Source organism: Eucyclogobius newberryi, unplaced genomic scaffold, assembly GCF_026437365.1.
Source record: "Eucyclogobius newberryi isolate DKJ021-1_F unplaced genomic scaffold, fEucNew1.0.hap1 SCAF_3, whole genome shotgun sequence".
Taxonomy (NCBI): Eukaryota; Metazoa; Chordata; class Actinopteri; order Gobiiformes; family Gobiidae; genus Eucyclogobius; species Eucyclogobius newberryi.
Window position 1 is genome coordinate 19178141 of NW_027315945.1, and position 14704 is coordinate 19192844.

Sequence of the window (14704 nt, forward strand, 5' to 3'; positions counted from 1 at the left end):
ACTGTGGTTAAATTGCTCCATACCTGATTGAGTCTGCACGGAAATACATTTTATGCTGTGGTGCTCTTTACAAATGCTTTGTCTCTTATCTGAGTCCTATAGATATTTCTATTTAAGAGCTTATGAATACTACACATAAAAGAAAGACCACTGAGATGTGTTTATCCTGAGGATTTAAGTTTAATTATGACACCACATCAAAATAAAAATTTCCAACAGATCTGGAATTTAATTCCATCCATATACATGCATAGCAACAACGTTTTAAGAAACATTTTCTCCCACAGTCAGGACATTGGAATGATCATTTTACATCAGTATTCCCACTGACCTCCCACCCGTCCACCAGCAATAAACTTAAATTATTTTTTCCCTTTGGGGTTACAAATAATTATATGCACAATCCCCATCATAATACTGCTTTCAGTAATGTCCCCTCATTTACAAAGTATTGCATTGAGAGCAAAATTCAAAAAGGGAGACCGAAGTGTATCATTAAACAGAAATACAAGTACTATACAAGAATGCTGCCATCCTCATGAAACATCCACATCTTGTTGAAGAAAAAAGACAGGGACAAACAGCCACAGATGTATGCAAAGCCATGTGTATATGCCCCAAGTGATCAGCAAAGTAGTGCATGGTCGCCCTCAAACTGTGATGTTGAAGGCCAACATGTCCGTAACACGTCGTTAGTAGCTATCTGCAAGTGACCTTTTGGGCATATACAGAAAGTGGTTCGGCAAAAAAGAATACACAAGTGCCTTAGTAGCTATTTTGTGTCTAAAATGCATCTCATTTGTATTGTCTATTGTTTCATTGAGCCTACAATACAGTGTAAACAATATGTGTGCTACACAAGAATAACTATACAATAACATTACAAACAACTCTGATATAAATTTCATTTTGAATTTAAATTAAGATCACTACTCCTATTAATACTGATTGTAAAATAAATTAATGTGAAAGTGGCACCAATATTATTCTTGATTTATTTTTCTTTCTTTTTTAAACCAATGGGTTTTGCATGTTTAAGTCTTAAAACAATGAAAGAAGAAGCTTCTCTTGATTGTCCACAAGCAGCAGATAGCACTGCATGATGCACTATTTCAGACACAACAGTGTACCAAAACAAAGAGGAAAAAGGAGTCAAAGTTCAAGGAAATATTAGGGGAAAGGAGAATAACAGTTTGTATACTTCTGCACTTATTTTACATGCTCTGCCGCATGTGAAGAACAGTAAAACTTCTTATGGGTTATAAAGTTTGACAGATTGTTGAACTGGATGTCACAGAGGCGGCAGTACTTTCCACTTCCAGCTCCATTCACGCCTTTATTAACTGCTGGCGCTGCCTCCTCACTCGGGGATTTGGCAGAGGGGGACATGTTCTCGTTGGTATCACACTGGTTCTCACTGGCCCACGTCGGAGAGACACTGGGGGGCTGGCCCTCCGGCTGAGGCTGGTTCTCCTGCTGTGGAAGAGCCGTGTCTGTACAGTCCTCTGGCTTGTGTCCCCCGTTGACAATGACCATGCTGCGGTTTTTGGGCATCAGAGGAAGGGGCTCTTTGCCAGGGTGGGGGCAGCCGTTGGAGGCAGGTTGCTGGGGAGTTGTTCCTGTTTCTCCTCCAACAGTAGCACCGCCTCCATTCCCACTCTGCTCTTGTTCCATAAGCTCACCTTGTCCTGCTCCCCCTGCAGACCCATAATCGGTGGGCTTTATTCCAAAATAAGGGGATATTTGCTCTGGACCTTTAACTTTTTTTATTGCTCCAGGATAAAGGCAGTGGGGCAGAAACACATTCTTGTTCTCGTCCTTTGAAGGAATGAGCTGTGGCTCAGCAAATGTCTTGAGTCCTAGAACAGGTCCCAGGTGAGGGGGGAACATGCCTCCATTCTGCACCACCACCTTTCCATTGCCATTCTTCTCACATTTGCCTGGGCTCTTGTCAAATGTGTCATCAGGATTGTTGTTAGCTTCACTCTTCACTTCTGTAAATATAGTTGCGTCAAGGCTGCTTGTCTCATTGTGCGCTTGTGGTTGTGGTGGTTGTGGCTGAGCTCCAGCGGGACAGAAGTTTTGTTTGTGTGCCAGGTAATTCTCCACTTTGTTAAAACTTATCTTGCAAACCGCACATTCATGATAGTCCAAGAGTCTTTTTGGAGAGATGCATGTTTTGTCAGAACCTGGCGAACACTTTTTGCTCAGATCAATTGGAGCATCTATTTCCTGCTGCTCTGTTGTACTGCATTTGACGGAAAGAATAGGTTTAGTGACAGTTAGAGAGGCCTCCAGGTTTTTGGGGACCATGCTTGGGAACAGGTCACAGCGTGGGTGGAAGCGGTCTGTGATGTTGTCTACAGCTTCCTGGGACGTACAAGGGTTCATGGGAGGAACACCCAGGAAACCTGTTGGAGGTCTTGAGTGCTCTTGGTCAGGGAGACACATCTCGTACATTTTCCGGCGTTTGCGGGTCCTCATGGTCCTCTGCATGGATGGGACCTTGTTCGCGGACATGCGTTTCATGGGGGGATCATGACGTGTGGCACAATAGTACTGCTTATGGACCATGAATGTCTCATGACGACTGAAAGTGATATTACAGGCTTCGCAGACTGTCTTGTTTGGGTCATTGTCACTTTCCACTAAACCCGTACTGGGGCTTTTTCCCTCCACGGGTTTGCCATTGAGCCTGTCCTCTGTCCCTGTTGGAGTGGGGACCTTCTTCACTTGACCAGCTAGCTCCTTATCTGCTCCCTTCCCTGCATTGATCATGTCCAGCACACTGGAGTTTAGACAGGCAGACTGCATCACATGGCTGTCAGATTCTGTTGGATGGCAGCTCGCTAACATGCTAACAGAACTGTGTCCACTGTTGGGGCTCACTGCCTCGGGGATTTTATCAGACAAGGCAGAAAAGTCCGGAGACTTTGTCATGTGCTGCCAGCGGCTGTTACAGTAGTGCTTTTTGTGAACCAAATAGTTGTCCAGGTTACTGAAAGTGATATTGCATTCGAAACAGGTGGCCCCTTTGGGCATGAGAGGGCTATAGATGACAGGGGGGTAACTGTTCCCTCCGTGGCGCAGCCTCCGGTGAACTAGTTCTGACATTTTTGCCAGTATTTCAGAAGCCTGTGGGACTACTGAAATGTCTTGGGAGAAAGCAAACTGAGACAAGAATGGACCCATGGGAAATGTAGGCATGTTATGCTGCACAGGGGAGGAGGCCAGTCGGGGGCTGGAGGGCTCCGATTTGATCCGAGTGTAAGAAAAACTGGCCTTGCTGCCTGGGTGGGCCTCTCCCTTCTGAGCAGAGAGCAGGGACTTCTTCTCAGCTTTGTCAGCCTCCCCGTCTGTGCTGGGATCCTTGGTGAGGCCCCCTTTGGGACTCCCCAGCAAAGCGTCCTTCCTGTTGAGATCAGCACGGGCCTGCTGCAGGCTCTCTTCCGCCCCCCTGGGGGAGAGCTCAGTGCCATCTCCTTCTCTGTGAAGTTTGCTGCCATGCCCGTGTAAGTCCTGATGCTGTAAGAGTTCCCTGTGGCTCTGGAAGCTGATATGGCAGTGATTGCATCTGAAGGCCGCCTGTGACAGGTGAGACATGATGTGATGCTGGAATGTAATAAGAGAATCTGCCGTGTAGTTACAGATTGTGCATTTCAAGCTGGTGCCAGGAGGGAGGCTCTCTTCCATTTTGACACCTGTGAAGAAGATAAAAGGGAGAAATGCTCAGAATCTTTCCTCCCACTTCTGCTTTACAATGAACTGTAGAAGATTCACATGCTCATGCATTTTGTCAAGAGTTTTTCCTTCAATGAGTGATTCTGACAAATATGTATAACAGTAATTACATACATATGTATTGGTTATATGACAATTGTATTCAAATATGTGCTTTCACAATGTATTTTACCCATGAATCACATGCATGAATATGATTCATATGATTCATATATTTTTCAGTTCACTCACCACTGTGTGCAGTGCTCAGGTGTATTTCCAGGGCACGGGCTCCAGAGAAGCTCTTGCTGCACTGAGGAAAAGGACAGGCGCTGGGCGTCTGGTGTGGCCCTGTGTCACTGTCCTCCACTGTCTCTGGCTCCCTCTGTCGCCCGCTGCAGTAGTACATCAGATGGGCCTGCAGGTTCCTCTCACTCCGAAACCAGATTCCACAGGCTTTACAGGGGAAGATGTCCTCTGTGGGCACACAGAGCGGACAAAGAGGTTGTGATATCAGAATCTATCCTATACTTTCATATTCTAACATGTACAGATAAAGACTGTGCACACATGGACACATACATCAACACCTCCTACTTCAGTTCTGACTCAAAGCCTATGTTAAAAGGCTTTCCCTCCAAATCCTCAGCTCCAGCATATCGCAGTTGCTACCACTGGGTTGGTGCCCTTTCTCAAGGGCAAACAAGAACACTGGACCATCTGCTTACAGAAGCCTCCCTGTTGAGCTGAACCCAGATAGCCCTCGCTAAGTAAACTCGCACTATTTGCATGAGGCGTGTATTTTGCAATTAACATGTTAGTTTGAGCCTCAATCTGTTTGTGTGAACCCAAAACTTGAAGGTCGATAGCTCTTATCTTCTGCACAGGGACTCATCTGGGTTAATCTAGGCCCGGCGGAGACGACGCTTCTTGTTAAGCAGGTGACTGAGTGCAGGCTGTGTTTGTGTGTGTAAGAGGAAAGAGACAAGAGAGATTGTGTGTCCCTAAACAAAAGCTCGCCTGGTTCCAGCAGTGTGCATGCTGCTGCGTGGACACTCACTGTTGACGATGGCGGTGGGCAGGATGGAGGCCATGGCAGCCTGCTGCGGAAGGAGTTGGATACTGTCCAACAGCCGGGCTGGGTACATGCCCTCGCTCAGAGACATGTGGTTCACTGCCTGCAGACGAGAGTCAAAGTCCACTGCAAACGCCACCAGCTCCTCACACTCCATCATGTTCTTGGTGGTGGTGCACCACAGCTGACCACCTGGGCAAAACAGAGATTAAAAAGATGTTTAGAGACAGCTGGCCTTAAATGTAAGGTTTGAAGACGTTTGGGTAATGATAGCTTAAACTCCAGTTGTTATATGTTGCATTTGTTAATGTTTTTAAATGTGTTTAGGGTAGAACAGAACAGAGAACAATCCTAACTACTCTTAATGTTCCCATAATTTGCAATTGACATTGAAAGCACATTCGATAAGCGACACCGTTGTTAGCTGGTATACAGGTCCTCTGCACTATTAGATTGTTATGTTTTGGGATTAAGCATTGCTCTGAAATCTTCTGAACATATTCATTAAGTGAGAGAGGGGGAGGGCTGTGAGGATGGATGGGGAGAAGCAGAGAGTGAAGGTTTTAGCTTTAGATAATATTTATCTCTGCACATGACAGGCTTTTCAGCTGCACTTCATTTTCCATTGAAGAGATTAAAGTTTTTAATATGACTATTTACAGAAATCTGGCTGGGGAGATAACAACAAACTATGATATGCTTCCACTAAATGGCAGAATTAGGACATTGTTTCTGAGGAAAGCTGGACAATTAATTAAAGCACGCTGTTAGCTTTCAAAGATGTGCAAACATACCGACGGAGTGTCAGGCTGAGAGGGGACATGTGATGTGCACCCTGGCTGGTGTGAGACAAAGAGAGTTCTGAGGAGAGCTACAGAGGCTGGGGACAAGAGGAGACAGAGCCACACGTGTGCAACACTGATTACCCCTGTTTACACACAACCTAAACTCACCGGGATTGAACCAGCTCAGCTCAGGCACCAAATAACATATGCCTCAATTCTCTTTAACTACAAGCTTTTCCAGCATATTCATTAATTGCATTTCAGCACCCAATTAAAAAAAGAAAAGCTACTGTTTAAACTGTTAAAGTTATTGCTAGTTGTGCCAAAACCAAAGCTCACATCCATAGCAAAAGTTTCCCCATTGACTAAACTAAACCCGGCATTTTACCTAGACCGAGGTCACGTTTTGGAGTCTACATTAAAGGAAACCCATCGCTGTCGAGGAATGGCTTGACTTTAAACCAGCACAAAGATGTCAAACCAAGTAAATAGTTATAAAATATGGTATCTTTCTGAATTCCATTTCTGTGTGCACGGCTGGCTGAGCGTGCATGTCATTGCCAGTTTAAAGAGCAGCTCCTATCTGTCGGACAATCTGCTGTGACGGTGCGCACACTTCAGGCCCGCCGCACTTCATCTTTCTGATTCTGTCATACCACACACTGCCTGGAGAGCCCCTTTGAATTTTTATCTCCTAATTAAAATAACAAAACTCCTCTCCACTGTCTGCCCAAGTTACCATCAAGGTAGATACAAACTGCCACCCAACAATGGCTGGGGATATATTGCAGTCTTAGCCACAAAAGAAAAGTTTCACTACTGTGTGAAGAAGCACTTAGTTCAGAAGCACTCAACTTACAAAGAGAATTATGAATGGAAGGAGATGCTAAGATAGGCCTCTGTGTTTTTGGATCAATCTAAATCAAAGCAGTTGAATCCTCTACTCAGCTGAAATGAAGTAGATTATGTAGCTGGATGAAAATGCCCTATTGTATTTTGAAAGCATTGGATCTACTGAGTGATGCATGCTTTCAGCTAAGACTGCTACACATCTATCTGTGGTGTGCACGAGTGAGAAGAAGAGAGGAGAGTTTGAGGATGCATGTCCCACTTTCGGAGAGCGGCACTAAACAACAGAGGCAGCATTGTGGTAAAGTTACCCAGCCAAGAAGAGCAGGGTGATGCTGCAGGAACTAGTCTTAAACTCGTGAATTATGATAAAGTTTTGAGGTAACACCAGTGAGCACACAAACGTACTATTTTCTATGCATACAAATTTAAACTTTTCTTTCGGCGGCGAATGGGAGGGCGTTAAAGCAGAGTCACGTATGGACTTGTCGACAGAACTTTCTCCATAAACGTGCCTTAATTGAGATTGGCCGCCAACAGAAAATTGCCAAACAGGTGACATCTTTCTACTGGCCATTTAATTTGTTCTTTTATGATATTTGATTCCACATGAGAAAAACATAAGTAGTATTGACAGATATTTTAGCTGGTAATGCAGTCAAAGTCATTCATTCTACAGTTTTTACAAGTTTCTTCACGACACAATGTCCCATAAAAGTTGACCTTGGTAACATTTTTGTAAATACAGGTGTCAAGAGAGGGTCAAATGTCAAAGCCAAAGGCCAAAGCACAAGTCAGAAAACTGGTGGAAAGGCAGCAAAAGAGTGGTGGTGATTTGCGCTTGTTTGCCTGCTAACTGTCTGCAGTGAGCTGCCTTTGTGCAGTGGCCAATGCAGTTAGAATGAAGGCTATTGTCTAAATCCTCCTGCAGAGCACCTGATAAAAGAATAAAGAACTATGACATATTCTAAAAACAATGGAGGAATTAAGGGGAGACAATAGGCCAGCTGCCTCATTAAAACAATCAAAAACGGCATCCTGTATGTCGTCCAGATAATTAAAAAAAACACTGCTTCTACATCCACAGCAGCTCAGTGCGGCCCACAACTCTGGCTCAGCTGGCTAAATGCCCTGGCCCTGCACTTTCTTTGATTAATGCTCCATTTGAACATACCATTGAAGATGAATATATGAAGGAATCCATAAAACCCATTATAATGCAAACCCTTTCCCCTCAAAGTGCCCATAAACTAATCAAAGGTCTACAAATGAATCGCAGGGGCGCGGGTGTGCTCTGTGTCTCCGCCCCTTTTGCCTAAAGCCCTGAGAGATTTCAAAGTGCAGGCATTACGGGGCATTTCTTTAATTTTCTGACTTTAAATGACTTTAAAACTAAATGGATGCACACATTATCTGTATACGTATGGGGGTACATTGCAGGGGAGAAAAGAGCAAAGATACTTGAGCACAAACAACATTTTTTTCACACCCTGCAAACCGCTACCAGAACCATATCTTAATGAAGCTGCAAACAAATCTCTCATGCCTGGTGCAAAGCTCAGAGACAACAAAGCGGCAGGAATAACAGAAGGGCCGGGATAATTAAACTGGCCTGAAGACAGGTATTCAAATGCTGGTGTGTAAACAGCCCAACTCTTTAATAGTTTAGCTGTAAAATGCGTAGTTAAGCACCGCATCAGCACTTGCCTCGCCCATCTGTCCAAACACATTACCATTGCAGTGGCCATTACGGCACTAGAGTACAGTCCTATCCACATATGAGGGAGGGAGGGGCTCTACGGGCATTTGGGGAAAACTAGCATGGGACCTATGGCACCATCTGATCATGTATCAAAGCACCCATGGGGGGAGGGGGGGAGTTAAAGAAGTGTTGGTTCATAATAGTCACTCAACAGTCAAGCAGTCAAGGACGAAACTTCCACATTTTCTAGTGAAGTATTTGTGATGCAAACAAACATAATACTACAGAATACCATAATCTGAAACATCAAGGACCACATATTAATCACTTGTCATATTGTTCTGAAGTGTGGTCTTCTCATGCCATCATATCCCAAATCCAACTTTATTTAAAGAAAAATCAAAAATAAGTAATCATTTAAAGTGTCATCTAAAGTGTCATGACTTACACAGGTTCAAGTAGTAATCAAGTAAGTAATTAACGTATTAGGTCATATAGACAAAATTAATAAATCCATCCATCTATCTATATACATGTATATTTTATTCTACAAGTAAACGTACCACCCGCTTTTGCTCTGACTGGGGAAATAAAAGCATGTGAAGATTTGGCAATTTAAATGCATGGCCCAGTTAAAACAAATTAAAGCTTTCCCATCTACATTACTAGAGAAAGAGGCTTACATTTTTCTTTGTTGTTGATTTGGAACTTCCTTTTCTTCCCCTGCTCCTCTCTGTGTCTATTGGCTGCACACTAACTACTGGTCTTAATTGTGAAGTGGGGCCAGTGATGCCTGAAGCCAAAAGACAGGCGCGTAATTAAAGACCTCTACTCTAGCTTGTCTCCCAATCAGCTCCAGACCCTCCTGGTCAAATAGGAACATGCTCACCAACACCTACGAATATCAAGTAGCTGCATGTCATCACCTTTGCTTAATTTTACATCGACTAAAATCCATTACGGAAACGGAAAACTAATAAACTCAATTGTGACGTTATGGAAATCGCTATTTTGTCTGCATAATGAGTGTATCAGCGTTGACAAACACTAACAAAATCTTCCTCATGAATGCTGGTAAATATTTGGAGTGTTTCAAGATCAGCAGACATGTCAGAGTGACTGTCAAGCTATTTTTACAACCAAATTAGAAAGGAAAACGCTGAGTTGGAACATAATTCAAACAAGCTTACTGTTATTGATGCCACGCTTAACTACAATTAGCTGACACTACTATTCTTTCACTTGACACACTTTGGCAGCGCCTCTCTCTCCAACTCTATCCGCTCCTGTTGTGTTTCTCCTGTCATCCACTAGGAGGCACTATTCTCTTGCTCAAGCCTCAGAGACAGACGTTTTGTTGTGGGGAATGTTCAGGCTCAAGTCAGGACTCCTTAGACGTGGCATAGCAGCACAGCAAGGTCTGCCCAAGAATCCTTTTACTCTCCTTTGAAATACACATTTATTTTTGCTTATTTTTAAATAAATACTAAGTTCTGGGATTGCAATAATATATGTTTTTATTGTAAACAAAAAAGCTAAGTATTCCGTTTTCTACTCTCATTTCAAATATGTTAAAATTAGAATTATACCATTATGTTGGGTTTTTATTTTTAATACAGTGCTAGCCCAATAAGATGAAGTTGCAATAGAAATAATATGATTCAAAGGATTGCAATTAACATTCATTCTAAAAAGGGTTACTAATAGCAAGCTTCTTTAGTAAATAAGTATTTGAACATCATTCTGACCGACATTTCAAATCTTTTGCTCTACAGTGTGTGGTAAGACTAATTTTAGCATCAAGTGTTTTTTGCAGATCCAGCCGGTACCACAGGCTCATGGATGGCCTTGAGCGAATGGCATGTGGGTCAGAATCCACAAATTAAAAAGTCCTCCCGGGGGAGCCCCATACACAACCCCACACACAGTGTATGTTCACAGGCAACAAAGACATGGAGCAGCTCTGTCATTTAACTCCTACTTAACAGTGCTCGAGACAAAACACTGCAGTAATGATTTAGAACATCTTTAAATCGGTCAAAAAACTGACAGAAATACATTTCTCTGACTTTTTTGTGTGACGTATTTTCAAATGTTTCACAAAGAAAACATGAATAAGAAAGGGGCTGCAAGCAATTTCTAGAAAAAAAATAAATTAACAGCTGTTTTTAAATAAATCAACATTTATGAAGCTTGACAATTTTAATTTAAAACAACATATTATTTACTCAAAATGAATTATATCTGTGCGCCTGTGTTTAATGGAATTGGAAATGATCATCCAAGATTTTTCACATAAAAAAATCCTTTGAAAAGGAAAAAAATCCCAGTAGCAAAAGAAAACTGAAAACATGCTAGAGTTTCTATAGGAGCCGGTGGGCTGTGTGCTGTCAGTGAGACAATAATGGTGGCAGTACAAAGCTCTCCTCCTCATTAGCTGCTACACTCTGGAGTGTCCTGTCCACTCTAACTGGAGGAGACTATTAAAGCTCTGACTGGCTCCTCTCCTCTTTATTCTTTATTTGGACAGGTTTGTCCGGAGCTCTCTATTAGCGCTGCTGCTCTGCGGGTAGTGCTGCTGTATGGGCCGGTTGTGGCCGGTCGACATGTGTTTACTGTGGCCCCCGCTGAGGAGGCCGGCTGCTCAGGGGCCCGTCCGGACCAGGCCCTGCTAATGGGACCAGGAGACCCCTCGTACCAGAGCAGTGCTCACCTCCTCCCCTCCAGCTGTGGCCCCATGGCCCATGTCCTCCTTCCCATCATGCCTCAGCGGGAGCAGGTGAGCGGCCGAGGGCCAGTGCAGAGAGCCTCAGTGCCTGCTCCAACATGGCTGCACCCGCACCACATGGGCTGGCCACGCTGACTGTGAGGGGGAGTGCGCTGCATGCCAGGCCTAATGCAAATGTTCGTCGTTTCAAAAATGGGAACTCACTCCTTCTATGTCTCTCCTTTTTGGAAAAAGGTCTATTCTGGCCTTCTGGTGTTGGCAATTCTTTCCTATCCACAGAAAGACAGAGCCAGAGAAAGGCACCTGCCATCTATTTTGGAAATCTAAATGACTGATCTGGTTATAAGAAAATGTTATTACTATTTTACAATTTCATATTTGGACCTGGTATTTATGTTCCTGTAAAATGCTTTGTTGCACTGTAAATGACATATACCTATCCCACACTCCACAGTTAAAACTCCCAGCATGCCCCGTGCCTCTTCTCACATTATCTTACATATTGCTAAAGTATGTGCTAATTAAATTTAGTGTGAGTTTGCAGCAGAAAGAAATACTCTTTGGCTTAAAGGTCTAATTGTGTGTGTCATATTGTGTCTGGTGCATCAGGAGCTGCCCTTGCTCATTGCCATTCTGTGGTCCTGGCAAGGCCCCGCGATGCCCCAGGTATCACCACGCGGCCATCTGGAGCTGACATCTGTCTCTCTATTGATCACAAGGGTTTAGCACTTGATCAAACAGACTGCGACAGGAAATTGCTCTTTTCCCCACAGAAAGGGCCAATCGCCCGTGTGCGGGTAATAGAGTGGAACTGAGAGGCAGCACCACGGTGGCGGGCATCGAACGGGCACCGGCCGCTGTTGAGGTGGCACGGAAAAGCCCACTGCCATGTTAGCAGCCGGGACGAGCATGTTTGTGACCTCTGCGCTAATAGAGCAGCAGGACTTCTTTACCATAAGACCTTCTAAATCATCTTGTACAGCTTCATTCTGCATCTTTTCTGAATTACTTTTGATTGAAAGCAGCAATTTATTGAGCAGACATTTGTTTTCATAATTTTAATTTCACAAACAGCTGTCTAAAATCGCTAAAAATCTGGATGCAAGTGAAAAATGTGACATGATAAGTATACCAGATGGTGCTAAATTAATGCACGTCTTCAAGAAATGCATTAATTGAAGAGAGCTTTCGTTAAATGAATGAAACTCTTCAAAATAAAGTTTCTTTGCTCCAAGTTTCACGGATGTTCGCAGAGCGGTGTAATGTGGCACTGGTGGGAAATCCCTGACAAGGCTGCAGTTGTTTCTGCTCGCTTGTATCCCCAGTGGAGTTCAGCACACTATTACTGCCTGAGGATCACCAGCTCCGGTACATTCTGTGTTACTGTGTGAGCTGACGCTGCATTAATAAATAAATAAATAAATGGAGAAGATTGCACTGCCCAGGCATGCGTTCCAGGCACTCTCTGTAACATCATGTTTAGCAACTATGGACAATTTGATACTGAAGGTGACATTTCTGCAGCATTGTGGGTAATATTTAATTGTTGCTGCACAGAGTGAGATATGTCCCCCCTTGCCTACAGTGCTGGGGTCGTCCTCTCGAATAGGATGCAAATTTGGGATGAAGCAGCTAATTCTTCCCTTACACCCCATCCTCCCCCAGACATGCCGATCGCGATTAGTCGTATGACCGCCCTCCGTTTTGCATTTTGCACCATCTCACGGTGCCACGGTGAGAGAGATGGGGCGAGCTGTTTCGTTTTTCGTGCCACTTTTTGGCAAGAGCTGAAAAGACGTAGCCCAAGGAAGAACAAGTCGAAAGTATGACGGGAGGAAAAAAAATATGACCAGGGGATGTGATAAAAAATTATCAGTCAGTGTATTTTCCTGTTTGGTTTTAATCTACATTTAATTAAATTCTTATCTGCTGTGTGCTTATGGCTGCATTTGAATGGCGCGGCTGCCTTCATTATGAATGGTAAAATTGAACTCAGTACATTGTGTGTGGCCCAATAAAGAAACAAGACTCTTATTGCAGTGCATGCAAGCTCCAACAGGCATGCGGAAAAAATAAGTCAATTAAGATCAGTCTTTAAATTACTGCTGTATCAAAACAAGGGGCGGGCGCATGCTCCATAATAGAGTCCTGACAGGCCTGAGTGCAGTGACGGTTGTTAATATACAGCCAATTGTACAAGCCCGTTTATAGAGGAGATGATGTAGGCTAGATTTACTAGTGTGCCATGATAGTTAATAATCCACAGTACATAAAAAACAACTTAGAGGTCAAGTGAAAAAATGTGACTGCAGCTATGGGTTTATCAATGTGTAAGCGGTCAATCCAGAAAAAAAGTACCGTAACAGATATACAGTATATAGGCTACTGCTCAAGTACTATTTTTGATCCCACTGTCTGACACATTTACCTGAGGAAATAATTTTTGTAACAGTGATATCAGTTCATATTTATTTCACCAACAATACTGTCTACTCCTGCTCTTTTATAGAAATAAAATAAAGTGTTTCTTCTGCTTTTTAAGGTCAATACTATCCCACATAAAGCATCCAAGAGGTAAATCCAGGCCGTACATTGGCAAAACCTTAATCCAGCTCTAAAATAGGGATACAATTGGTAAAAAACTTGACATATAGTATGCAATTGCCTCTTCAAAAGCTAGGAATGAATATCCCACAGCGTCGCGGAAAACTATATGAGCATATAATATTGAGCTTATTCAGAGAAGTGAGGTGGAGAGGGATGCCCCGCTGCCTGTCCGTGTGGGTGGAGCATGTATGAACATCGTTACATGCACTGGGATCACAAAAAAGAATCACATCTCACCGCCAGGGATTCGTCTTTAACATTTTGCTGTATAATCTAAAGCAGAATGAGTTAAATTAGTTGAAGAACAGACACAAGACGAAACTCCTATAGCGTGATGGCATAAAGGAAAAAAATATATAACTTGAGTTTAACCTTGTGAGGCTCGAGTACGGGGATAATGAATCTGACCTGAGCCATCAGCGAAAGGCACTTGGTCGAGACAAACAGCAAATCTCCTTAAGTGTATTCAAACACAGACGCGCACATCCACACAGACAGAAAATACAGGACAACATAAATTCCAATATCATAAATACTGCTATCATGCAAACAGAGTAGTCATAAAGAATGGCTCCCTGTGTCTGGGCCCATAAACCTCTGGCGTTACTCATAGGGAATAAACACACATGCACAATTTACTGCACTAGATTCCCCTTTGTTTATCTTTTAAATAAGCACACTTTATCACCCGGCTGCATAAGCAAATTGCATGCAATGTGTGTTGTTTTAACATTTGATATGCTGTCCGGAAGATTCATTTCTCCCTACAAATTCAATTGTCTTTGCAATAGCCCCGCTGCCATAGGCATCAGGCCCCATCACCTGTTCGTTATCGCTGGCCGCCCTGTTTGGGAGCTCTTGAAATGGTGCCATGGCATTGACTCCCAGTTAACAGCAGGTCTGTGAACTTCTCACGCTTGATGGCGGAGGCTGGAAATTACGCTAACAACTAATTAACATCATAAAGAGAGTTTAAATGGACCAACGACACCTGCAACCTTCATTTGCACACGCGCTCGCCGAATTACCTGTGTTTTTATTTTTGCAGATAGCACATGCATTTTTTAACACCTTTTAGAATATTCATTTTCTGTGTCTGACTTTAGAATTGGCACCGCTGTCATTTTGACGAAGTACTGTAAAAAGCCAGCAGGCCAAAATAATAATTGTCAAAGCGGAGTGCTGGCAGAGCTCCCTCAGAATTACACCAGTCTGTGCAGCCTTTACAAAGTGCCACA

General features: G+C 43.3%; 1 protein-coding gene across 1 annotated transcript in view; it reads right to left on the minus strand.

Moving 5' to 3' along the window:
- Window positions 1-160: 160 nt before the first annotated feature.
- The window catches only part of zfpm2a (zinc finger protein, FOG family member 2a), a 125629-nt gene continuing 111085 nt past the window's right edge, over window positions 161-14704 (minus strand). Inside the window, exons 6-8 of the mRNA XM_072460103.1 lie at window positions 4781-4987; window positions 3973-4197; window positions 161-3701 (exon numbers count right to left, since the gene is read on the minus strand). Of these exons, the coding sequence (XP_072316204.1) occupies window positions 1210-3701; window positions 3973-4197; window positions 4781-4987 (2924 nt within the window). The 3' untranslated portion in view covers window positions 161-1209. The remainder of the gene's footprint in view (window positions 3702-3972; window positions 4198-4780; window positions 4988-14704) is intronic.